The sequence below is a fragment of the Saccopteryx leptura genome, chromosome 4 (assembly GCF_036850995.1).
Source record: "Saccopteryx leptura isolate mSacLep1 chromosome 4, mSacLep1_pri_phased_curated, whole genome shotgun sequence".
NCBI lineage: Eukaryota > Metazoa > Chordata > Mammalia > Chiroptera > Emballonuridae > Saccopteryx > Saccopteryx leptura.
Window position 1 is genome coordinate 146958135 of NC_089506.1, and position 25567 is coordinate 146983701.

The 25567-nt window shown below is 36.0% G+C and overlaps 1 protein-coding gene across 1 annotated transcript in view; it reads left to right on the forward strand.

Moving 5' to 3' along the window:
• ADGRV1 (adhesion G protein-coupled receptor V1) overlaps positions 1-25567 on the forward strand; it is a 697985-nt gene that overhangs the window by 287204 nt on the left and 385214 nt on the right. Inside the window, exons 77-79 of the mRNA XM_066381830.1 lie at positions 6281-6523; positions 12743-13150; positions 23077-23261. Coding sequence (XP_066237927.1) covers positions 6281-6523; positions 12743-13150; positions 23077-23261 — 836 coding nt within the window. The remainder of the gene's footprint in view (positions 1-6280; positions 6524-12742; positions 13151-23076; positions 23262-25567) is intronic.

Sequence of the window (25567 nt, forward strand, 5' to 3'; positions counted from 1 at the left end):
TGTAATGTCTAAATCTCTTTACTTGACAGACTTCAGAAATGCTTTTATTAGAGAATTTTTGTAAGTAAGTTCATTACTGTACACACTTAAAACTAATACATGTTATACGTCAACTATACCTCAATTTTTAAAAAAGTTTATCAGTTTTCTTAGTTTCTATTTCTTGTCATTTCCACAATTCTTCTTGGCCCACCTGCTCATTATGTGAATGATCCCTTGGGTGATTTGCAGCCAAATAGTATCTCTGATTACTCTGAATATTAGTGTTTTGCTTTTATTATATCTATAGATTTGATCATATTTTATCTATAGATTTCATCATAGGGTGAAAAGTCTTTCATCTTCTATTCTTGTGTAGTTAGAAAGTTAAGTTTTGATTAAGAGGCAGAGAGGCCACGCTCGGTGAGTCATTGGATAAATTATTTATTTTATTTTATTTTTATTTCATTTTATTTTTTTAATATATTTCAAGTGAGGAGGGGAGACAGAGAGACTGACTCATGCATGTGCCCTGACTGGGATGTACCTGGCAACCTGTGTCTGGGACTGAGGCTTGAATCCATTGAGCTATCCTCATCGACCAGGCCAGCGCTCAGACCAGCCGAGCCACACTGGCTGCGAGAGGAAGAGAGAGCGAAATGGGAGAGGGAGGCAAAGAAGCCAATGGCTACTTCTCATGTGTGCCCTGACTGAGGATTGACCCTGGGATCTCTGCATGCTGGGCCAATGCTCTGTCCACTGAGCAAGCTGGCCAGAGCCAAGCTTTGGAGAAATTTCTATTGGTTCATGTTGCACATGGCACCCACAAGACAGGAATTCCTCCTCTTTCCAAAGGATCTGCATTATTCAAATGGTATTGGTCACTGATGACCTAATAGAGCTTTTGTCACTTAGTAATTATGTGTGGCATTTTTTAAATTAAGTGAGAGGTGAGGAGGCAGAGGCAGACTTCACATGCACCCTAACCGGGATCTATCTGGCAAGCCCCCTACTGGGCAATACTCTGCCCATCTGGGACCGCTGCTCCGTTGCTCAGCAACCAAGCTATTTTAGTGCCTGGGGCGAGGCCACAGAGTCGACTTAAGCACCCAGGGCCAACTTGCTGAAATCATTTGAGCCATAGCTATGGGAGGAGAAGAGAGAGAGGAGAGAGAGAGAAAGAAGGGGTAGGAGAAGCAGATGGTCACTTCTCCTGTGAGCCCTGACCAGGGATCAAACCTGGGGTACCCACATGCCAAGCAAATGCTCTACCACTGAGCCAATCAGCCAGAGCTGGCTTTTCTTTTTTTTTTAATTACTGTTCTGTGGTACTTTAATGTCTAACAAGCACCCAGTAGTATTTGCTTTGTGTCCACTAAATTTATTAAACTCAAATATTTAATACAAAAACTAGTCATAATATTATGAATGTTCAAAAATATCATAGTTTCTTTGTACATGGTAAACACTTAAACAGCAGAAATAATATGCAAATACAATCACAGTTGATCTTGGAAAATGCTGGGATCAAAAATTCCTTCTAACTTAAGTCAGCATTCCACATCTGAGGATTCCCAATAACAGATCAAAAATATAGTTGATGCTTGAACAACACAGGTTTGAACTGGGTAGGTTCACTTATATATAATTTTTTTGTAAAGTCTCAAATTCAACTAATTTTATTTACTTACTAAATGCTTTTCTTTTTGCTACTCAAATATAGTAGTCAAGTCATATCACTGCAAGTCCTGTTAAGCTGGTCTTTTGTCTTTTCATTTTCTCTAGAAGCTTATTGGCTTTATAACAATTTTTCCTGACCTAAGCCATCTAATCAACTACTTTCCAAGAATTATTTTTTTCATAAGAAAGTTTTAGAACTAGAGATGTGTATAAGAATTAATGGTTGTTGGTGGTGTTGCTGTGGACCATCTTGGTAGTGATAGAGTTAGGAAGTAAGTTTTAAAAGTACTGAATTTCATCCCTGGCTGGGTAGTTCAGTTGGCTAGAGTGTCATCCCGATATGTCAAGGTGGTTGGTTTAATCCCCAGTGAGGACACATACAAAAAGCAACCAATGATTGCAAAAGTATGTGGGAAAAAAAATCAGTGCCTTTCTTTCTGTGTCCTTTTCTCTCCTTCTCCCCCTTCCTCTCTCTTTCTGTAAAATCAATCAATAAATAAAAGTTAAAATATTGAATTCCATTGATATTTTCTGATTTAACATACCATATTGTATTTTACTTTTCTGGAATGGGAATTTCATTAGCCAGTAATACATCCTATCACACTGAAAAGGAGAAACTGAAATGCCAATATTGAAAACATTTGCTCATCTTATTCTACTTGAAAACACTTAAATCCTCTTCTGTGTATTTGTTCAAATAGGGTTATGCCTTCCTCAAGCCCCACAGACCCCACATTTACTAGTTCTCCCTTAAGGACTAGTCAAAATATCACTTCCTCCATGTTGCCTCACCTGATACCTCCAGTTAGATTTCTTAATTCTCTGAATTACAAAGACCATCTGTACCTTTCTTATGGAAGATATCAGTTTTATTCAGGGTCAAAATTGAATTTTATCTTGACTATTGAACTCTCAGCTGCTTGAAAGTTAAAACATGGTTATATGAATCTTTGGGTCCTCCCATTATCCTCCATAAATGTGTTACATACATGTTACTGAAAATTCTATTGTGCATTTTATCTGAAGTAAGATTTTTGGTAAATTAGGATCTGGGAAAGATCTCACTAGACTTCAACTATTTTGAAAATTGTGCTTTAATACTGTTTGAAGGGGGTTTCTGCCTGCAGCAGAGAGAGAGAAAAGAAGAGAGTCAAACAGGTAGGTGTTTACAGACTCTGAAAACAAGGGAAACAGGGACGTTGGAATGCAGGTGGAGGAGAGCTTGCCCTCCTTGCAGGAAAACACTAAGGAAATTCCTAGGTACTAAAAACATTGTTAAGGTTTGAGAAAATACAGTAGGTAATATGTGGGATGCTGTGTGTACATATATATATTTCCTAATGTGAGAAGTGAGCCTATATCCACGCAGTTTCATTTTGGCAAAAGAAAGAATTTGGTCTCACCTCTTACATCTTTCTAATGATTTTTCAAATCATAGAGCTGAGTTTTATCCTGCAGCTAATTTTCAAGGCATTTGTTCTCATCTTCTCAATTGTTAAAGGGAAAGATGTAGGCAAGAGCAATATACATTCCAGTTGCAGTAAGAGAAAATTAAAAAGAGGGAAGAAAATTATATTCCCAGAAGAATGGAGAAATATATTTTTAAAAAGTAGTAATAGACTCTAATATGCATTTTAATAAATTACTTTTTTTTTTTTACTAGAAGAAAACCTATTGCTCATTGGTACAAATTCTTCATTTTGTACCCAATAAACTAATACCTAGCTGTATAAGTAAAGCTGCTTCTACAGCCATATTCTTCTGTAGTGGACTATGAGAGATTGTTTGGAGGTCCTGGCAAAGCAGTACAACTATTTCTTGACTTTTGATCTAAGAACCATCTTTTTATTTTTTATCAAAAGATACTGCTATTCTGGGGGGTTGTATGGTGTTTAAGAGTTTGGGCTCCGATGATAGAAGACCTAGGTTCAAAACTCAGCTCTTCTGCTAATTAACTAGATGATATGGGTTACTTAACCTTCCTGAGCCTCTCAGATGTGATGGTGTTAATAATAGGGCTGTTAGATTAAATTAGATAATGAATGAAAGGTTCTTCACACAGTTCTTGGCGAGGAGTTGACCCTGCAGTGGAAAGGGTTGGTGTAACTATTATTCGCAATGGATGGGAATGGAGACTAGGGTGGTTTAGTGATTGAGCAGTAGCTACATCAAAACTAGAGATAGGGGCGTTACAGCATCACAACGCAGCAAACACTACACATTCATTTATTGAATTACATCACTAATTAATGGTGGGCCTAAACTTAATCCAATGTCCTGACACTCAGCTCAAAGTTTTTCTACTTAATCGTATCTCTGATTGTCATCTCAACAGTTATTCAGTACTTTCATTTTCAACTTATGCAGCATTTAAGTAACTTTTCCTAGTCAACTACTGGGCCAAGATTAAAACTTGTCTTTTGAACTTCCCCTTTCTTTGCTGTTGTAGCTAATGGTTCTATATTAGCAAAATGTATCAAGATAATAGCTAATTAGGAAGCACAATCTTACCCCCCAAAATCTGTTTAAACTAAACATATTGTTTAAATATGTTACAAGTATTTAAAAATAAGTAACAAAGATATGGGTTAATTATTACTTTAATGGCTACTGAGCAAATATTTTACCCAGGAAAAATCATTTTATACTAGTTGGACAAAACTCATCCTGGAACACTTCTGACCTAACTAGGAAAGGAACTTGTAGGCATTTACACAGGAAATAGATTCTTGAGAGGTCTCTAGTCATATCTAAGTCTAGAGAGGTTTAGATATGATCTGTGGGGTTTGGTTTCACAATATATTTCAATATGTTCAACAATATATTATTTAAATAGTGTATTTCTTTATAAGACGGGAAGATTCTTTTTGTATGTAGTCAGATTATGTGGTGGCACCCATCTATATACCGTTCAATTTTAGATGGTTCTTTATTTAGATTATAGCATATTCTTTTGACTCTAAGTGTTTATCAGTAATGTTCTAATCATTATCACAATGAGAAGAAATATTTTACTGGAAAATAAAGACAAGAGTCTATGTTGTAATATAATCAGTTGAGAAATAAAATAATGTAATGCTGAAATATTTAGTTCAATTAAGCTATTGTGACTTTAATTCACTTGGCCATTAGGGAATGGTAGTTCTTAAATAAAGTTACCCATAATTTCCTAGTGTTTCAGATTAATATATTTGCCAAATTTGTTTCTAAGGAGTGGGAAGAATACAGTTATCTTCATATTTCAGTAGTTACTGCTGTAGAATTGTAACGAATGGCATGTGCCATAGGAAATCTAAACATATTTCTTCGGATTATAAAGGAAGATTAAGTTCAGTTACCGTGTGACTAAGATATGACTTATTCTTGGATAATACTAAAGAGTGTATTGTATTGTTTCATGACATAAACAACATGGTAAGTCACCTTAAAATTATCACAAAACAGCCCTGGACAGTTAGTTTAGTTGGTTAGAGATCTCAATACACCAAGTCTGTGAGTTTGATCCCCACTCAGGACATGTGCAAGAATCAACCAATGATTGCATAAATAAGTGAACAACATATTAATGTTTCTCTCTTCCTTTCTCTAAAGTCAATAAAAATGATTTTTAATTGTCACAAAACAAATGAGGCCCTTGCTGATAAATTAAAACATTGTATTATATCAAATAAGGCAATGGCAAATGCGGTTGAAAATGCATCAGCTTAGTTTATTTGAGTTAAGACAGAAATCTAGCAATGCTGCTAAAATATTTAGATTATTGTCTAAGAGTGAGTAAGTAAAAGCAGGTGATTGGTAGTATATCCTAAAATTGAATGCAGGCTTTAGAAAATAAATTATTTGAGATTATTGAGAAAGAACTGAGGTAATAAATGAGCAAACTGTAATCAACAAACTAAATTAGACTTATTTGATACTGAAGTTTGTAAAGTACATAAAATTACCAAATTGACTCTTATCGATATTTGGTCATGTTATGTTTAACTTTTTAAAAAGAAAACCTTACTGACAAAGTGGAAGCTCTCTTTTTTTCCTCTGTACAGTGACATTCTCCAACTCTATGTTCTGCCCTGTTCCCAACCCAACTCCTCCACCTGAGCCAACTTGTCATGGCATTTTAAAATCTTTAAATAAATATCCATTAGTGATATGTAGTAAGTTGTGTGTAATTTTTAACTTTACATTTATTGTATCATACTAAACATAACACACAACTTGATTTTTTTCACTCATTATCATGTTTTCAAATTCATCCATATTGAAAAGTATTAAAATAATTCACTCCTTTTAACTGTTAAATAGCATTTTATTGTATGAGTATATTTTATTTATGCTTTTGCTTACTGAAGTACATACACATAAAGTAGTCTTCTGTCATTGATTTTCTAGTGAGGAGTTTCTCCAGGGAGAATAATGGTGTTTCTTAAAGAAGGACTAAAAGAATATAAATTCTGTGATAATCTAACATAAGAATTTAATTCTATAATTATATAGACTGTATTCTAAATATACATTTATTTCTGTAATTATATGTATGAATAGTACTAATTCTTAGCATCAGAATTACCTAATAATAGAGATATATTAATATCATTTTTTTCCTTTTTTTCATCATCAGATACCACAAGTTGAAATGTATTTTTTTGTGGAACTGTATGAAGTAACTGCTGGAGCAGCAATAAATAATAGTGCCAGATTCGCACAGATTAAATTATTGCAGAGTGATGAACTGCAATGCCTCATGTATTTTCCTGTGGGCTCTCGGCTACCGGTGGCTCAGAGAAAGGCCACTTTAATCAGTTTGCAGGTGGCCAGAGATTCAGGGACAGGACTAATGATGTCTGTTAACTTCAGGACCCAGGTAAGCATGAGATACCTACTAACATAAAACATGAGATTTTCTTTTTTAACCTGTAGCATATGTAAAGAAATGAAGAATAATTGCAATGTTATTTTCTTATGATGCCACCATAATTCACGTTTTATTTATTATATGAGCTTCATCCTTGAAAGAGTTCAATTTTTTTCATTTAGATGATGTTTCAAAATGATAGTCTTTTGTATTTTTCTTTCTTTTGAAAAAGCTAGTTGTGCAGTGCCAACTTCTTGCATAGATCTGCTCTATAAGATCTCTAGAGAGTTAACATCTCTGCACAGTGGAACTCTCTACGACCAGAAACAGAAAGTAATGGTCTTTTACTGTTGATAGTTGAACTAGTTGAAAATCTTCTCCAGAACTTCAAACACTAACTGATCTTTATGTTTCTCTAAATTTGTAAGTTCATGTGGTGTTACTGCCACTTTTCATATCCATCTCATTAGGTGACATCAGGTGAAAGAGAGGGAACCAGGTAGGTTCCCAGAGATTCCCAAGAGCAATATTATATAACATGAAGTGATTGGATCCAAGATTGGTTCAGACAACATCATACACCTTTCCAGTGTTATTTTTTAGTTTTCTAGCAGCAAAATTCTCCTACATTAAACCAAAAGTGTTACCTACTCTGTTTAAAGCATGATTGTAGGGATTGAAACTTGTCCCCTCTCTCTCTTTTTCTTTTTTTTTTTTTTTTTTTTTTTTGTATTTTTCTGAAGCTAGAAACGGGGAGAGACAGTCAGACAGACTCCCGCATGCGCCCGACCGGGATCCACCCGGCACGCCCACCAGGGGCGACGCTCTGCCCACCAGGGTGCGATGCTCTGCCCCTCTGGGGCGTCGCTCTGCCACGACCAGAGCCACTCTAGCGCCTGGGGCAGAGGCCAAGGAGCCATCCCCAGCGCCTGGGCCATCTTTGCTCCAATGGAGCCTTGGCTGCGGGAGGGGAAGAGAGAGACAGAGAGGAAGGGGGGGGGTGGAGAAGCAAATGGGCGCTTCTCCTATGTGCCCTGGCCGGGAATCGAACCCGGGTCCCCCGCACGCCGGGCCGACGCTCTACCGCTGAGCCAACCGGCCAGGGCCTCTCTCTTTTTCTTATTTTTCTTTTTGACTCATATAACTCGAAGACACCACAGTTTAGAAACTGCCATTTCAGATAGTGCCACCATTTCCCCTGTTTTAAAGATTCCAAACCTCGTGGTTCTTTAGGCCTCAATGTTTCAATATTTTTTGTTTTTGTTTGTTTTGTTTTTTGACAAAGTACTGTGTAGTATACTCTTGGTTGTATCAAACACGTAGAACATTCTGTGCATGAACTGTAATACCTGAGCCACCGCTGCACTGGAGCACGTCTGTCAGGGACGGGAGGGGGAGATAGGGCTCGGAGGAATAAGCAGTCCTGGACGCTTGCCAGGCAGAAAAGCTTGTCCTTAAGACAGAGCCCGCAGCTTGGCAGACAAGAAGACAGAACTCTATCATATGAGAATCTAGAAATAAACTCCATCATATACTGTAGCTCTGAAGTGGTAGGACACAAAAAGAATGATTCATAGTAGGGAAATTTTGGCATTATTTTTCCTTTGAGCATTTAAAGTAGGAAGAGAAATGAGAAAAAAAATACACAATTTCTTCTTTTTCTCCCATGAAATATATATCACTTCTGTAGAGTGAAAGAAGGCAACTGGAGATGAAGAACAGATGCTAAAGAGATCTGAGGCACACCGTATTTTGTATTCTCATATGAGAAGGGAATTGAAGTTGCCAAAATAAGATTCTAAATACTAATAAATGATTCCTTGCAAAACACATGCTGCCACCAGCATGTTACTCATAGTATTTTCATAGCACTGTAAGCACGTGAAGGATCCCTGTGGTGATGGAAATCCCAGTGGCTCTCTAGCTTGACTGTATCAATGTCAGTATCCTGGTTGCTCTCTGGTTTAGTTATGCAAAATGTTACCAGTGAGGGCTACTGGGTAAAGGGTACAGGAGATCACTCTATTATTTCTTGCAACTGCATGTGGATCTACATTTATCTCAAATAAAAAGTTTAATTTTAAACATTAGAAATAAAAGTTTCACTTCTTGTATTATTTTCTTTTCTTATTTCTTCATTGCCCCTGCATTTTCTCTCTTCAATGCTAGGCATATTACTAGAAGGCAAAGACATATAATTCTATTTTCCAGTAGCTGGCAGGAATGAGAAAATAATTATGGACCAAGTTGCTATTCTGTTACGATGATACCAATCTTCACTTCTTTAAATAGATTTTCATAATGTAATTAAACCAGTAGGTGTAGTGTACATCCCCTGTTGTAGGTCAGCATTCCCAGTACATAAATACTATAGTCTTAGCATTAGTTCCCTTATATCTACATATTTGTAATAAAAAGTTAAGGAATATAAAATTTTAAGATAATGAAAATATTACTCATTCTAGTTATCATTAAATTTAATAGGGTTATAGCTAAGCCAAAGTTAGAAAACAACTTAAAATCCTTTTATTTATATATCTGTATATTAGCCTAGGGCACACAAGCTCAAAAAAGAACCTACTTTTCCTTCTTATTCTCACATTGCCTATTCTATTCAAAGGCTATTTTTTATTGATTTCCATTGTTTTGTTTAAATTGCATAGTGTTTCTTTTTTATATGTATTTTATAAACACAAGAACATTTTTGATTATTCCATTTCCTTTTAATGTCTGAATAGTGAAATCCTACTAGAATACAATGCACAAATGTGTGTATGCAGTTTATAGTAATAAAGTCACCACTACCTAGCTTTAGAAATTCAGCCTTGTCAAAGTCAGAGAACTAGACTCCACAAACCCTTCTTTCATGCCATCCTGCTTTTTCCTGCAGGATAACGTCTCCTCATCTTGCAGGTAACCTATGTTCTGAATTTCATGTTGAATTATTCCCTTGTTTTTTTGCATAGTGTTACCACTTATTATATGCTGTTTAGGTCTGCCTGTTTTGGAAATTATGCAGATGACATTCTGCCAATTGTGTTGTGTTTGGTGTACTTTTTGCTCAACAATGTGTTTCTGAGAAATACCCAAGTTGATGTGTGTAGTTCTTTAAGTTTCATCATGACACAGTAGTCCAATGGATACTTTATCCATTCTGAAGATGATAGACTTTGGTGGTGTTCACCTCAACAAGGTGTTTTGTTTTTGTTTTGTTCTGGTTTTACCATTTTGCTGCCAGTGTTCTTAAAAACCCTTTATCTTCATTGATCTTTTGTGTTTTGACACACGTGGTCACTTCCTCTTTCTGGAAGCATGCTCTTCTCCTTTGGGCTGCTGGCACATCACCCTTTTCTATTCTTAGACATTACCTCACTGGCAGCTCCTTCCTGTTGCCTAGTTGGTCTTCCTGACCATCAAGTAATGGGGTGCACGGGGGATAGACCATTCAGATTTGTTTCTTCAGATAGCATCTTTAAAATGAGGATTCCTGAAATTTTATCACCATCCTCTTCACCGCCCTGATCTAGATTCATATAGCTGATTGCTCCTACTTGACATCCTCATTTGAATGTTTAAAAGGCATGTCAGGCTTAATATGTATAAGAAATAACTCTGATTTCTACCCTTAACTATGTTTTTTACGCTTCATCGAAGCAAATGTCCTCAATTCTCTTTTTTTTCTTTTGTAGTGAGAGAGAGAAACACACACATAGGAAGGGAGAGAGATGAGAGGTATCAACCCGCAGTCTTGTCATTTTTTGCTTGTTGATTGATTCCTTCTCATACATGCCTTGACTGGTGGCTCAAACTGAGCCAGTGATCCCTTGCTCAAGCCAGTGACTTTTGGGCTCAAGCCAGCGACAGTGAGATCATGTTGATGATCCCATGCTCAAGCTGGTGACCCGTGCTCAAGTTGGTGAGCCTGCTGGCTCAAGTCAATGAGCTTGTGCTCAAGCCAAGTGAGCTTGTGCTCAAGCCAGCAACCTCGGGGTTTCGAACATGGGACCTTAGCCGCCCAGGTCGATGCTCTGTCCACTGCACTACCACTCATCAGGCTTCAGTTCTCCTTCTACCTGACATTGAATTAATTGACTCAACAGTCAAAGTATATCCCCAATCTGAGCCCAACTTTCTCTTTCTACTCATACAACCCTATTTCAAGTTACCATTATTTTTTACATGAACTAACACAGAAACCTTCTGTCTCTTCTTGCCTCCTACAGCATATCCCCTGAGAGCCAGAATAGTTATAAAGGTAGGAAATAAAATGTGTCACTCTCCTGGAATGCTTCAGTGTCCTTTGCCACTCTTTGTTTATTTATTTTTATTTATTTTTTTACAGGGACAGAGAGAGAGAGATAGACAGGAATGGAGAGAGACGAGAAGCGTCAATCATCAGTTTTACGTTGCAACATCTTAGTTGTTCATTGATTGCTTTCTCATATGTGCCTTGACCGCGGGCCTTCAGCAGACTGAATAACCCCTTGCTCGAGCCAGCAACCTTGGGTCCAAGCTGGTGAGCTTTTTGCTCAAACCAGTTGAGCCCGCGCTCAAGCTGGCGACCTCGGGGTCTCGAACTTGGGTTTTCTGCATCCCAGTCTGACGCTTTATCCACTGCGCCACCACCTGGTCAGGCCTTTGCCATTCTTTGTAAAGTAGATGTATGGGATCTGGCCCCTGCCCACCTTTCTGACTCCAGCGTCTTGTACTTTTACCCTCTTACAATCATATTGTCCTGGCTCATCCTCGGGGTCTTTGTATTTGCTGTTCCTTCTGCCTGGAATATGTCCCCCCAGATCCTTGTGTGGCTTATTCCTTATGTCACTGAGGTCTCTGCTCAAATGTCTCTTAAAAGATTCCCTGAGCAACCTTATCTTAAATATAAAATAGTGCCCTTACCTTCACCCTGAATGCCCTTACCTAGTCTTCTTTTTCTTCAGAGAATTCATCTTCATGTAAAGTTGTATTACTAATTCCACAACTTTTTTACTATCTATGTCAGCGGTTCTCAACCTATGGGTCGCGATCCCGGCGGGGGGTCGAATGACCAAAACACAGGTTGCCTAAAGCCATCGGAAAATACATATTTATTATACAATACATTTTTAAATAAAATATGTATTTCCGATGGCTTTAGGCGACCCCTGTGTTTTGGTCGTTCGACCCCCGCTGGGGTCGGGAGCCACCGGTTGAGAACCGCTGATCTATATGTCCTTTGCTAGGTTCCATGAGTGAAGGTAGTCTGTTGTTCATATTTGTAGCCACAGTATGTCAACTACTGGCAGGTATTAGGAGTTTAATATTTGTTTGCACATAGTAAATAAATGCACATTACTTTGATTCTTCCTTGACTTAAGTTCTCATGCTTCAGTTTCCAAAAATATTTAATAGCCACAATTTGAAGAAATTCAGAGGTATAGATGCCCAACTTCCCTGTTCCTTAAGGTATTTTTGTATCTAAGTAAAAATAACAGAGACTAGTTTCTCCTCCTTCCCTCTGTTTTCTCTTAACTCCCACAAACCCCATCCTTCCCAAATTTCGAGGTGAAAATGACAATGCAAATATTCCCTCTTTTCCTCCATACTTATATTTTGCAGCAGGTGTTATTTAAAGCACAATTTTTTAGTGCGTTCACAATTAGAGAGATTCTTTGAGGCAGGAGCAACAGTTGTTATCCTATCTCTTGGTGTACTCTAAGCCAGTGGTCCCCAACCTTTTTTGGGCCATGGACCAGTTTAATGTCAGAAAATATATATTTTCTCGGACTGGCCTTTAGGGTGGGACGGATAAATGTATCACGTGAACGAGACAAGTGTCAAGAGTGAGTCTTAGACAGATGTAACAGAGGGAATCTGGTCATTTTAAAAAAATAAAACATTGTTCAGACTTAAATATAAATAAAATGGAAATAATGTAAGTTATTTATTCTTTCTCTGTGGATCGGTACCAAATGGCCCACGGACTGGTACCGATCTACGGCCCAGGGATTAGGGACCACTGCTTTAAGGCATCTGTCTTCTCTAACCTCATTATTGTACGATGGACATTTTCCCCTCTAACTTACCTTAGAAGATAAGAAAAAATATAAACCCAGTACTTTTGTCGTAATGTTGTTATGACCCATCAGTATGCTTAAGAGAACTAGCCCCTGTTTCAGGAGTAAGAGTTTATTCTGGACAAGATCAGAGGACTTGCACCTTCTCTGAAGCATGTTGGTTGCTTTCTAGGAGTTGCGGAGTGCTGAAACAGTGGGCCGTGCTCTCATATCTCCAGCTCTCTCCGGGAAGGATTTTGTGAGAACTGAAGGCACGCTGGTCTTCGAACCCAGCCAGAGAAGTGCCGTATTGGATGTCCTCCTAACCCCAGAGACAGGATCTTTAAATCCATTTCCTAAACGCTTCCAGGTGGTGCTTTTTGACCCAAAAGGTGGTGCCAAAATTGATAAAGTGTACGGGACTGCCAACATCACTCTTGTTTCTGATGCAGATTTGCAGGCTGTCTGGGGGCTTGCAGATCAACTACAGCAGCCCCTGGATGGTGACATTCTTAACAGAGTGCTCCACAGCATCGTCATGAAAGTGGCCACAGAGAACACTGATGAACAGCTCAGTGCCGTCATGCACTTAATAGACAAGGTAAGCACTGCAAGTGTCAGCAGTTGGTTTAGTAAGGTTTCATAAACTTAAAAAGATAAAAAAAAAAACCACACTTATGATGTCGTTTACCATGAAATTATAATAGAGTTAAATTTCTTTTTTTTTTTTTATGACTGAGACAGAGACAGTGAAAGGACCAGATAGGGACAGACAGGAAGGGAGAGAGATGAGAAGCATCAGTTCTTCATTGTAGCTCCTTAGTTATTCATTGATTACTTTTTCATATGTGCCTTGACTGGGCGGCTACAGCAGACCAAGTGACCCTTGCTCAAGCCAGTGACCTTGGGCTCAAGCTGGTGAGCTGTGCTCAAACCAGATGAGCTCACGCTCAAGCCAGCGACCTCGGCATTTGGAACATGGGTCCTCTGCATCCCAGTCCGATGCTGTATCCACTGTGCCACCAGCTGGTCAGGCTAGAGTTAAATTTCTGAACAAAGGAGTGGAACTGATCATATCTGACACTGTACTTTTGCTTGCATGTGACCTATACCTGTTTGGAAACTTCAGTCTTAAATTCAGAGAGTGCTGGATTATATCTACTGCAGCAGGAAGGACAGCCCATTGTCTGAAAAGGAGCACCTGATGTTAGAAGCTAAGAGGCTCTGTCTGATTCTTAACAAAGCAGATGAATATCTTTTGGAATTGTGTCTTAGTTTTTTGGATGTATAAAAAGAGAACTTGAACTAGATTATCTACATAGTTCTTTCTGTTGAAATACCGTAGAACAGAAGCTTTTGTCTGCTGTGCCTGTTCTTTGCATCGCCTGAGCACTGGAAACTTTCACCAAAAAGGAGAACTCAGGAATGACCAGATAACTTCAGGCATTCAGATTGGTGTCGACTTAGAGCAACCATATTTTATTTTAAACCTATTTATTTATTTATACTTCTGTAAATGATGGGATTAAATGGAGATGTTAGACGTTAATCATATAAAGGAAATGTACCTAAAAAGAATTCTTAATAAAGAAAAAGACTTGTGGATGTTTATTTGGGTCTTTAATATAAAGGTAAAAAGGTTTTGAGTACAGGCATATGAATTCATAAATACTATATTATGTACATAGTGAACTTTAGAGACTTAAGATATTTACCATAGGGTTTTAGATGATCATGCCTGTTTTACTTCTGGTACATCTCTTAAAATTCAGTGCCTGAAGGGTAGAAAAGAAAGTTAAAAAACCCACAGGCAAGAAAAGGCTGCCTTGCTGAACAGCAGAAAGCAAGGAAAATGGACTGTTTCATGCAGAGAGAGTTCTAGAAATAAGAATTCACTTTGAGAAATACTGTTACTTAAATTTCTAATGATGAAATAACATAGGACAGTAGATTTTGAACAAGAAGAGGGAAAATATATATAGTTAACTAAATTTTAGAAAAGAGAACCTCATTTTATATGATTTAGAGAAGATATAAGTACATCCTTTTATTATTTTTTCTCAGTAGGTTATATAAGAATTGCATATTGGTTGAAAATCAACATTTAACTGGCATTGGCAAGTAGTACTTCTTGATTTTTTTATTGTTTCTATTATGAATAATGGATATGAATTTTGAAAGAAATTTTGATGAAAATATAATTAACATTTTTTGAGTATTAACAAACAGTATAATTTTTTCATATATTAAAATAACATGAAATAAGTGAGGGGGTAATTATTAGAGGAATAAATTTAAGCATTATAAAATATTATCAAATCAAGAAGAAGACATTTAAATTCTTAAAAGAGCCCTGGCCAATTGGCACAGTGGATAGAATATTAGCCCAAACTTTAAATGACTTATTGTATTTTGGATAAAATTCAGCTGTGAGTTTTGGCAAAGTTTTGCTGTGACGTAATATTCTATCCTTTGATTTTTCTTGGTATGGTGCCATGAAAAATATTTAAAATGCTGTTGTTGCTTAATAATAATATCTGTCTTTTAAGACTACTGGATTTGATATGCAAAATTTAATTCCTTAGGGTTTTGATTTTTCAGCTATTAAAGCTTGGGCCAACGTGAGTCAGGAGGCGTTGCCTCTCCTTCTGTGTTCTGGAGCACTGCAGAGAGCACAGGAATAGTATGTTCTGTGAAAGCTGGATAGACTCCCCTCTCCTTCCAAAGGTCTCTTTCTTCTGTTTTCTCTTCTGACAGTTTAAAAGAATTCCCATGGCTGATTCAGGGTCTCTCCTTTTTTTATAAGCCAGTTTTGATAATTTGGGGGAGTTCTTTTTATTGTTTATGTAAAGTAGCCTTTCAGAGCAAATATATTTATTATATACTTTTTATATGTCTTACATATAAAGAATTATGCTTCATGTTTGATTTATTTTATAATCACACTAACAGTGATTTAGACTTAGTTCTGTATTTTACTACCCGGTTTTATATTTCATGCTTGCAATAACTTTGTGTGACCTGTCTACAAACTGAGTCATTCTTGGTTGTTATTTTAGGACAAGCAAGTGGTGGGATGTTTCAAGTCAGGGCAGGGTGCTGTCACGAGTCTCTTTTGGGCTATTCACCGTCTTGGTACACTCAGACAAGGGAGGTATTCTCTTGTTGCCTCAGTTTCCTTATCTAAAAACAGAATATCACTAGCACAAGATTGTTGTGAAATTAGAGACGTTAATATAACCAGCTGAGCACCAATACAAACCAAGTGTTATATAAATGGCCTTTTGGTGTACACGTGCGTGTGTGTGTGTGTGTGTGTGTGTGTGTGTGTGTGTGTGTTACTAAAAGAAACATCCTTTTGCCCTTGAATGTGAATGAAGATTGGGTGGCTCTAGAATTTCTGGGTGAAAGCCTTTAATTCTCAAAACTCGAGATGTTGCTTTAGTGGTTTCTGGCATGTCATCTGCAAAAAAAGTTTGATGACGAACTGAATATTTGTTTCTATGTTAGTAATTTTTTTTCCTGTCTGGTTTCCTAGTAAGTTTTTTTTTTATACTCTTGAAATAATATTTAAAAATCACCAGATACATCTGTTGTTTTTTGGGGATTTTTTGTCTAATTTTCTCTGGTATAAAGCCAGCTTCGCATTTTTAGGCAGAAGTATTTCTTTAGCTTATCAAAGACCTGTGCTTTCTTACTTCTACCTGCTCCTTTTATGTGCTTCTTGTATCTTAAGGATTAGTCCTATTTTTTGTATTTTCTCTGAGTCTTGGGAGCATTTTTGAGCTAATTTTCCATTTGACATACTGAGTTTCAGTATCCAATGGGCTGTTTTCTGTCTCCATTGTAATTTTTACCTTGTTAAATTTTTATTCTGTACTTTTTAGTCATCTTTTCCTTATGGATTATTCTCCTTTCCTCTTTACTATCTTTCAGATGGGTACTCTTAAACTTAGATCTTCAGTTCAGCTCTCAGTTTGGTACCATATAGACTATAAAACTCTAAACATATGAGGAATGTGAGCCACTTCCTCAGTGAGATCAACTAGTAGGAGTAATAGACAAATCATTTCAACATTGTCATAAGTTCAATAATAAAGGTATATGCAAGTTACAAAGAGAGTGATCACATTTATGATCAGGCAGGTGGGGCACAGGTTAGAAGTCAGAGAGAAGAAGATTTTTGAAGAATTAATAGGGACTTCTTAGATACATAAGAGTGTAGTGGAATAAAAAGTCATTGGTTTCACACCAAAGCTAAGTCAGACAGTAAAGATGTGACCCCATCATTCTGGCAAGAAAAAAACCCCATGAAAGCAGTTTTTACTCTTACTCTCTTTTTCCCTTCAAATAGCAAATAACCTATCCCTTAAAGATAATAAAGCTCATACTTATGGATAAAGGCAAGAATGCCAGGAGTTCTTGACTACTCTTGATTGGAATAGGGTTTTCTCATTTGATGTTTTAGAAATTTAGTGATATGTAATGGATTCTGTTTATTGAAACACCAATAATCAAGGGTAATCTTGCTTCTATTATGGACAGATATTCTTGTATATTTTTCCTTAGTTGTTGGTTAAAAGAATAATAATGCTTGGGGTAGATATAAAAGATTAATTTTGACTAATGATGTTAATTATTGAAGTTAAAAAAAAGTAGTCCATGGTATCATTTTGGGCTTTGTCTTGTTATTATATGTATAGAAAATAATTTGGTGAATATGCTTTTTGTTTACTTATTTATTTGTTTTTTCACAATTTAAGGCATTTTTATGTATTTTTTTAATAAATAAATTTTTATTAATGTTAATCGGGTGACATCAATAAATCAGGTACATATATTTAAAGAAAACATGTCCAGGTTATCTTGTCATTCAATTATGTGCATACCCATCACCCAAAGTCAGATTGTCCTCTGTCACCTTCTATCTAGTTTTCTTTGTGCTCCTCCCCCTCCCCTTTCCTCCCCCCCCCCCCCCCCCCCCCGTAACCACCACACTCTTGTTCATGTCTCTTAGTCTCGTTTTTATGTCCCACCAATGTATGGAATCATGTAGTTCTTTTTTTTTCTGATTTACTTATTTCACTCTGTATAATGTTATCAAGATCCCACCATTTTGTTGTAAATGATCCGATGTCATCATTTCCTATGGCTGAGTAGTATTTCATAGTGTATATGTGCCACATCTTCTTTACCCAGTCTTCTATTGAAGGGCTTTTTGGTTGTTTCCATGTCTTGGCCACTGTGAACAATGCTGCAATGAACATGGGACTACATGTGTCTATATGTATCAGTGTTTCTGAGTTTTTGGGGTATATACCCAGAAGAGGGATTGCTGGGTCATAAGGTAGTTCTATTTTCAGTTTTTTGAGGAACCACCATACTTTTCTTCCATAATGGTTGTACTACTTTACATTCCCACCAACAGTGAATGAGGGTTCCTTTTTCTCCACAGCCTCTCCAACATTTGCTATTACTTGTCTTGTTGATAATAGCTAATTTAACAGGTGTGAGGTGGTATCTCATTGCAGTTTTGATATGCATTTCTCTAATAACTAATGAAGATGAGCATCTTTTCGTATATCTGTTGGCTATTTGTATTTCTTCCTGGGAGAAGTGTCTGTTCATGTCCTCTTCCCATTTTTTTATTGGATTGTTTGTTTGTTGTTGAGTTTTATGAGTTCTTTGTATATTTTGGATATTTAGGCCCTTATCTGAGCTGTTGTTTGAAAATATCATTTCCCATTTAGTTGGCTGTCTGTTTATTTTGTTGTCAGTTTCTCTTGCTGAGCAAAAACTTCTTAGTCTGATGTAGTCCCATTCATTTACTTTTGCCTTCATTTCCCTTGCCTTTGGAGTCAAATTCATAAAATGCTCTTTAAAACCCAGGTCCATGAGTTTAGTACCTATATCTTCTTCTATGTACTTTATTGTTTCAGGTCTTATATTTAGGTCTTTGATCCATTTTGAATTAATTTTTGTACAAGGGGACAAACTGTAGTCGAGTTTCTTTTCTTTTGCATGTGGCTTTCCAGTTTTCCCAGCACCATTTGTTGAAGAGGCTTTCTTTTCTCCATTGTGTGTTGTTGGCCCCTTTATTGAAAATTATTTGAACATATATATGTGGTTTTATTTCTGGACTTTCTATTCTGTTCCATTGGTCTGAGTGTCATTTTTCTGCCAATACCATGCTGTTTTGATTGTCATGGCCCTATAATATAGTTTGAAGTCAGGTATTTTAATGACCCCAGCTTCATTCTTTTTCCTTAGGATTGCTTTGGCTATTTGGGGTTTTAATAGTTCCATATAAATCTGATGATTTTTTGTTCCATTTCTTTAAAGAATGTCATCGGAATTTTGATGGGAATTGCATTAAATTTGTATATTGCTTTGGGTAATATGGTCATTTTGATTATATTTATTCTTCCTATCCAAGAACAAGGAATATTTTTCCATGTCATTGTATCTTTTTCGATTTCCCTTAATAATGCTTTGTAGTTTTCGTTTATAGGTCCTTTACATTCTTTGTTATGTTTATTCCTAGGTATTTTTTTTGTTGTTGTAATCGTGAAGGGGATTATTTTTTTGAGTTCGTTTTCTAATATTTCATTGTTGGCATATAGAAAGGCTATGGACTTTTGTATGTTAATTTTGTATCCTGCGACCTTACTGTATTGGTTTATTATTTCTAGTAATCTTTTTGTGGAGTGTTTGGGGTTTTCAATGTATAGGATCATATCATCTGCAAAAAGTGATACTTTTACTTTTTCTTTTCTGATATGGATGCCTTTTATTTCTTTCTCTTGTCTGATTGCTCTGGCCAGAACTTCTAGCACCATGTTAAGTAAGAGTGGAGAGAGTGGACAACCCTGTCTTGTTCCTGATTTAAGGGGGAAAGCCTTCAGTTTTGTGCCATTTAATAAGATGTTAGCTGATGGTTTATCATATATGGCCTTTATCATGTTGAGATATTTTCCTTCTATACCCATTTTCTTGAGAGTGTTAAACATAAAATTGTGTTGTATTTTATCGAAAGCCTTTTCTGCGTCTATTGATAAGATCGTGTGGTTTTTGTTCTTTGTTTTGTTGATATGGTGTATTACGTTAACCGTTTTACGTATGTTGAACCATCCTTGAGATTCTGGGATGAATCCCACTTGATCATGATGTATTATTTTTTTAATATGTTCTTGTATTCGATTTGCTAGTATTTTGTTTAGTATTTTAGCATCTGTATTCATTAGAGATATTGGTCTGCAGTTTTCTTTTTTTGTGCCATCCTTGCCTGCTTTTGGTATGAAGGTTATGTTGGCCTCATAAAATGTGTTTGGAAGTATTGCTTCTTCTTCAATTTTTTGGAAGACTTTGAGTAGAATAGGAACCAAGTCTTCTTTGAATGTTTGATAGAATTCACTAATATAACTGTCTGGGCCTGGACTTTTATTTTTGGGGAGGTTTTTAATAGTTTTTTCTATTTCCTCCCTGCTAATTGGTCTGTTTAGGCTTTCTGCTTCTTCATGACTCAGTCTAGGAAGGTTGTATTGTTCTAGGAATTTATCTATTTCTTCTAGATTGTTGAATTTGGTGGCATATAGTTTTTCATAGTATTCTACAATAATTCTTTGTATATCTATGATGTCTGTGGTGATTTCTCCTCTTTCATTTTGGATTTTGTTTATATGAGTCCTTTCTCTTTTTTCCATGGTGAGTCTTGCCAAGGGTTTGTCAATTTTGTTGATCTTTTCAAAGAACCAGCTCCTTGTTTTATTGATTTTTTCTATAGTTTTTCTGTTCTCTTTTTCATTTATTTCTGCTCTGATTTTTATTATTTCCTTTCTTCAGCTGGTTTTGCGTTGTCTTTGTTCTTTTTTTTCTAGTTCCTTAAAGTGTGAAGTTAAGTGGTTTACTTGGGCTCTCTCTTGTTTGTTCATATAGGCCTGAAGTGATATGAATTTCCCTCTTATTACTGCTTTTGCTGCATCCCAGAGATTCTGATATGTCATATTGTCATTTTCATTTGTCTATATATATCTTTTGATCTCTGTGCTTATTTCTTCTTTGACCCATTCATTTTTTAAAAGTATGTTGTTTAGTTTCCACATTTTTGTGGTTTTTTTCCCCTCTTTTGCAGTTGAATTCTAATTTTAAGGCTTTATGATCAAAAAATATGCTTGGTACAATTTCAATTTTTCTGCATTTTCTGATGTTATTTTTGTGGCCCAACATATGGTTAATTCTTGAGAATGTTCCATGTACACTAGAGAAAAATGTATACTCTGTCGCTTTGAGATGAAGTGTTCTGTAGATGTCTATCATATCCAGGTGCTCTAGTGTTTTGTTTAAGGGCAATATATCTTTATTGATTCTCTGTTTGGATGAATGATCTAGAACCATCAGCGATGTATTGAGGTCTCCAAGTATGATTGTATTTTTGTCAGTTTTTGTTTTTAGGTCAATAAGTAGCTGTCATATATTTTGGTGCTCCTTGGTTTGGTGCATATATATTTAGGATTGTTATGTCTTCTTGATTTAGTATCCCCTTTATCATTATGAAATGACCATTTTTGCCTCTGAGTACTTTTGCTGTCTTGTAGTCAGCATTAATAGATATGAGTATTGCTACACCTGCTTTTTTTTGGATGTTATTTGCTTGGAGTATTGTTTTCCAGCCTTTCACTTTAAATTCGTTTTTGTCCTTGTTGCTTAGATGTGTTTCTTGTAGGCAGCATACAGTTGGAATTTCTTTTTTAATCCATTCTGCTACTCTGTTTTTTTTTTTATTGGTGAGTTTAATCCATTTACATTTAGTGTAATTATTAACACTTGTGGGTTCCCTATTGCTGTTTTATAAATTGCAATTGCTTTCTGTTAGTTTTGTATCTTGTTTGATTCTTCTCTTTTGTTTTTCTATCATTTGTTTTTGTATGTTTGTATTCTATACTTCTTTCCTCTGTTGCTACCTTTTTTAAGTCATGTGCTTCTGTGGTGGTTTTTTCAAGGGTGGTTACCATTAAGTAATGAAAAGGGTACCTACCATATTCATTGTAGTACCCTATCTTATGAGTGTTTCTGCACTCCATCATCCTTTGCTACTATTAATCTCTGTCCTGTCCCCTCCCCCCCCCCCCTTTTTTTGTTGTCACAGTTTAAATTTGGTTTTATTGTGTTCTTCTTGGAGCTTTTACTTGTGGCTCTGTTTTTTTTTTGTTCTTTGTATCTGGTTGGAAAACCCCCTTTAGTATTTCCTGGAGTGGGGGTTTTCTGATGATAAATTCTCTCATCTTTTCTGTGTTTGTGAATGTTTTTATTTCTCCTTCATATTTGAAGGATACCTTTGAAGGGTATAGTATTCTTGGCTGAAAGTTCCTCTCTTTCAGGACTTTAAATTTTAGGGTCTACTCTCTTCTAGCTTGTAAAGTTTCTGCTGAGAAATCTGATGATAATCTAATAGTACTTTCTTTATATGTTGTATTCTTCTTTTCCCAGGCTGCCTTGAGAATTTTTTCTTTGTAGTTGGTTTGTGCCAATTTCATTATGATGTGCCTTGGAGTAGGTTTGTTGTGGTTAAGAAAACTCGGTGTTCTGTTTGCTTCTTGAATTTGAGGCTTTATTTCTTTCCACAGGCTTGGGAAATTCTCGTCTATTATTTGTTTGAATATATTCTCCATTCCATTTTCTCTCTCTTCTCCCTCTGATATTCCTATTATTCTTATGTTATTCTTTTTAATGGAGTCAGACAATTCCTGGAGGGCTTTCTCTCTCTTTTTTTTAAATTTTTGAGTCTCTCCTCTCTCTTGTGCTGAAGTTGCTAATCTTCCATGTCACTAATCCTACCTTCTATTTGGCCTGTTCTATTAGCTAAGCTTGTTACCTCATTTTTCAGATCATGAATTGACTTTTTCATCTCTGTTTGATTTGTTTTTATAGTTTCAGTTTCCTTGGTAATATATTCTTTGTGTTCGTTGAGTTGTTTTCTGAGCTCCCTAAATTGCCTTTCTATGTTTCCTTGTATATCTCTGAGTATTTTTAGGATTTCTGTTTTAAATTCTTTGTCATTTAGTTCCAAGGTTTCCAGTATATTAATTTTTTTCCCCATAGATTTTTTCCACATCTATCTGTGCTACTTATCTAGCTTTTGTATCCATGATACTCGATTTCCTTTTTCTTAATGGCATCTGAGGGTGGTCTTGTTGATAGCACTTTGTTTTCAGTATGTGGGACTCCCAGATGCTCCAAGGATAGATTTTTCTGTCTCTGGTTGAAGAACTTGTTGAAATTTTGGGGTGATTTGTCGGTCGCACTCCTCATGGCACCATTTCTCTGACGTCACTCCTGCCTTTTGTTTATAATTGATCATTTATGCATTTTAAAGTATAAATAGATGTATTTGAAATATTTTGTTACTGATTTCTTTTCAATTCTTTAGAGGTTCATTCTTATTTTGTTAATAAAAACACATTTTGTTATATGATACATAGCATTTAAAAAGTTTTATTTTTGAAGATATATTTTTATACTTTTTTTCAGATAACGGTTGAAGGAAAAAGTCAAGCATTCAGTATTGAAAACCGAAATCTTTTTTATGAAATTCTTTGTGCTCTTGTTAACCCGAAGCGCAAGGACACTAGAGGATTTAGTCACTTTACTGAAGTGACTGAGAATTTTGCCTTTTCTCTGTTGACTGATGTTACCTGTGGCTCTCCTGATGAAAAGTAAGTATCTTTTAATATACTAGTTGTACCTTATATGTATTCCTTCACAGTGTACAAAGTAATGTCCCATGCAAATTGACATTACTTGATGTAACTCAAGACTACACAGTCAGTGCATTATACCTAGTGGGCAAAGGGAATTAATTATTTGAAAGATAATAACAATTACATCAAGAAATATAAATTTGTTCTGGCAACAATATATTCCTCTTGTTTTGAAGGGTCTTTTATAAATATAAAAGTCTTACTGCTTACTTTTATTTATATAGTGAAAAGAAGATACATTCTGAAATAAGGGAAGGTGATTCCAACCTTTACATGTGTTCTGAAATGCTCTTCATTCTGGTTTACTTTCATCTGTTTGGAGGCATCTCTCAGAATGTTGTTGAACTTCAGACTCATTTCATGGCTAGGGTTTTATGGCATGGAGTAAGCAAGAAGAAAGGAAAAAGTAAAATGTGGCTTATGTTTATTGTTAACTATATAATTAATTTTATAACAGTGTGTTAATATTCTTCAGATGTCATGGTGTTTTAAATTACATTTATAAGATAAATTGAGTAAGTATAGTACAAAGGTTGAAAATATTTATTTGCTTTAACATAAAAATATTTGATAATAGAATTTGAGTGGAAATGGAGATCCCCTCCCCCCCCAGTTCTCATAAAGTAATATGTTATTTAAAAAGCAGTGACTATTATTTAATGGGACATATCTGATTTAAAATGTTTATATAATCTGTATAAAGTTTATTTTTTATTTATTGAGAATGCTGTGATCAGTATTCATTAAATTATGTTGAAATTCAGAAATATTTTGAAGACTACATTTAAAAAATTTGGCATAATAATTTAAATCATCTTTTTATTTATGTGGGGCCCTTTCTGAACTGACATATTAATTGAAATATTGGTTAGATATGTAAAACTTTTTTCTTTACTTCTTAGATCATAAGACACATAAAGGTCAAAGAGATAGTGAATCCAGATAAAAAAGTATTATAAGATAGATCAAAGAAAAAATAACAATAACTATTATTAACTATACTTCTGCTCTAGTTATAACATTGTATTAGATTGAACAGTATGAAATTCCTTTTTATCTAGGTATACAGAGCATAATATTTTGCAATTTTTATATGGCTCGAACTAGTCTTTACTAAAAATTGTACATATATTATTTGATTTCTACAAAAGATCGTTTTAAATAGTTCAAAGATAGGGTTAGGACTTCTATTATACCTCTTTACAGATGTAAAAACTGAGGCTAGGGACCTTACACAGCTTGCCAATGGTCACATGATTAGTTCATGGAGAGTCCTGGACTCAATCCCAGGCCTACAGGCCAATTCTGGGTATAACTGACTCCACTGCTGGCCACTATGCCACGTGGCAGAAGAGATTATAAACTACTTGCTTTGTAATCAATCTTCCACTTGGAGGATTGAGCCCCATGCCTCCAAACTGCCCCAGTTTTCCTCCCAGGTCAGTGCCAGGGCGTGACTTAGTACAGAACTAGCACTCTTTTAACCCTAATGGTTGAGTCCTGAGGAAGTGGTGTTCTTAGTGAGAAGCAACAGCAAAGCATCTGAGCAGCTCTGCATGCCCTTATAGGAGGCCCTGGCTCCATTCCTCCCCTATTCCTAATTGTCCATCTGAGGCCAGTGATGAGCAGTTCAGTCTCTCAGTGCCATTTAAATGTCTCTAAAATCCTCTGAAATGGAGGGTAATTTCTTCCCTTAAGTAAGATGGCATTGGGCCACAGTGTGTTTGTGTGTGTGTGTGTGTTTGTGTGTGAGAAAGAATCAGACCTTGATGTTAGATCTACCATTTGAGGACAGTGGTAAAAGTTAAAGAGAAGTTATCAGGACATAAGAAGACTATAATTGAGGTAATTATGCAGGTAAAAGATGATGATGGCTGAAATTGAGGCAGCGACATAGTATGGTAACCTTGAAAATAATCAGATTGTAGAATTAACAAATAGGTGACAAATTGAACATAGAAAATAAGGTAGAGATCAAGACTAGTTTTTTTTACTCAGAAAACTGAAGATGTTGACAATTCTGATTATTTACACATTATCTTAAGCAGTATTCAAGGGGGTCTTCAGGTTACAACACAGTTCTGTTCCTACGACAGTGACATAACCTGAATTTTGGTACAAGTCGGAACACACAGTAGCCTAAGTCACTTACCTATTCTACTTACCTATTCTAACACAGATGTAAAACAATAATCTAGAACATAAGAACACACCAAGCCTCAGGAAAAGAATCCCTGCATATTCCTTCGCCATGCACAACC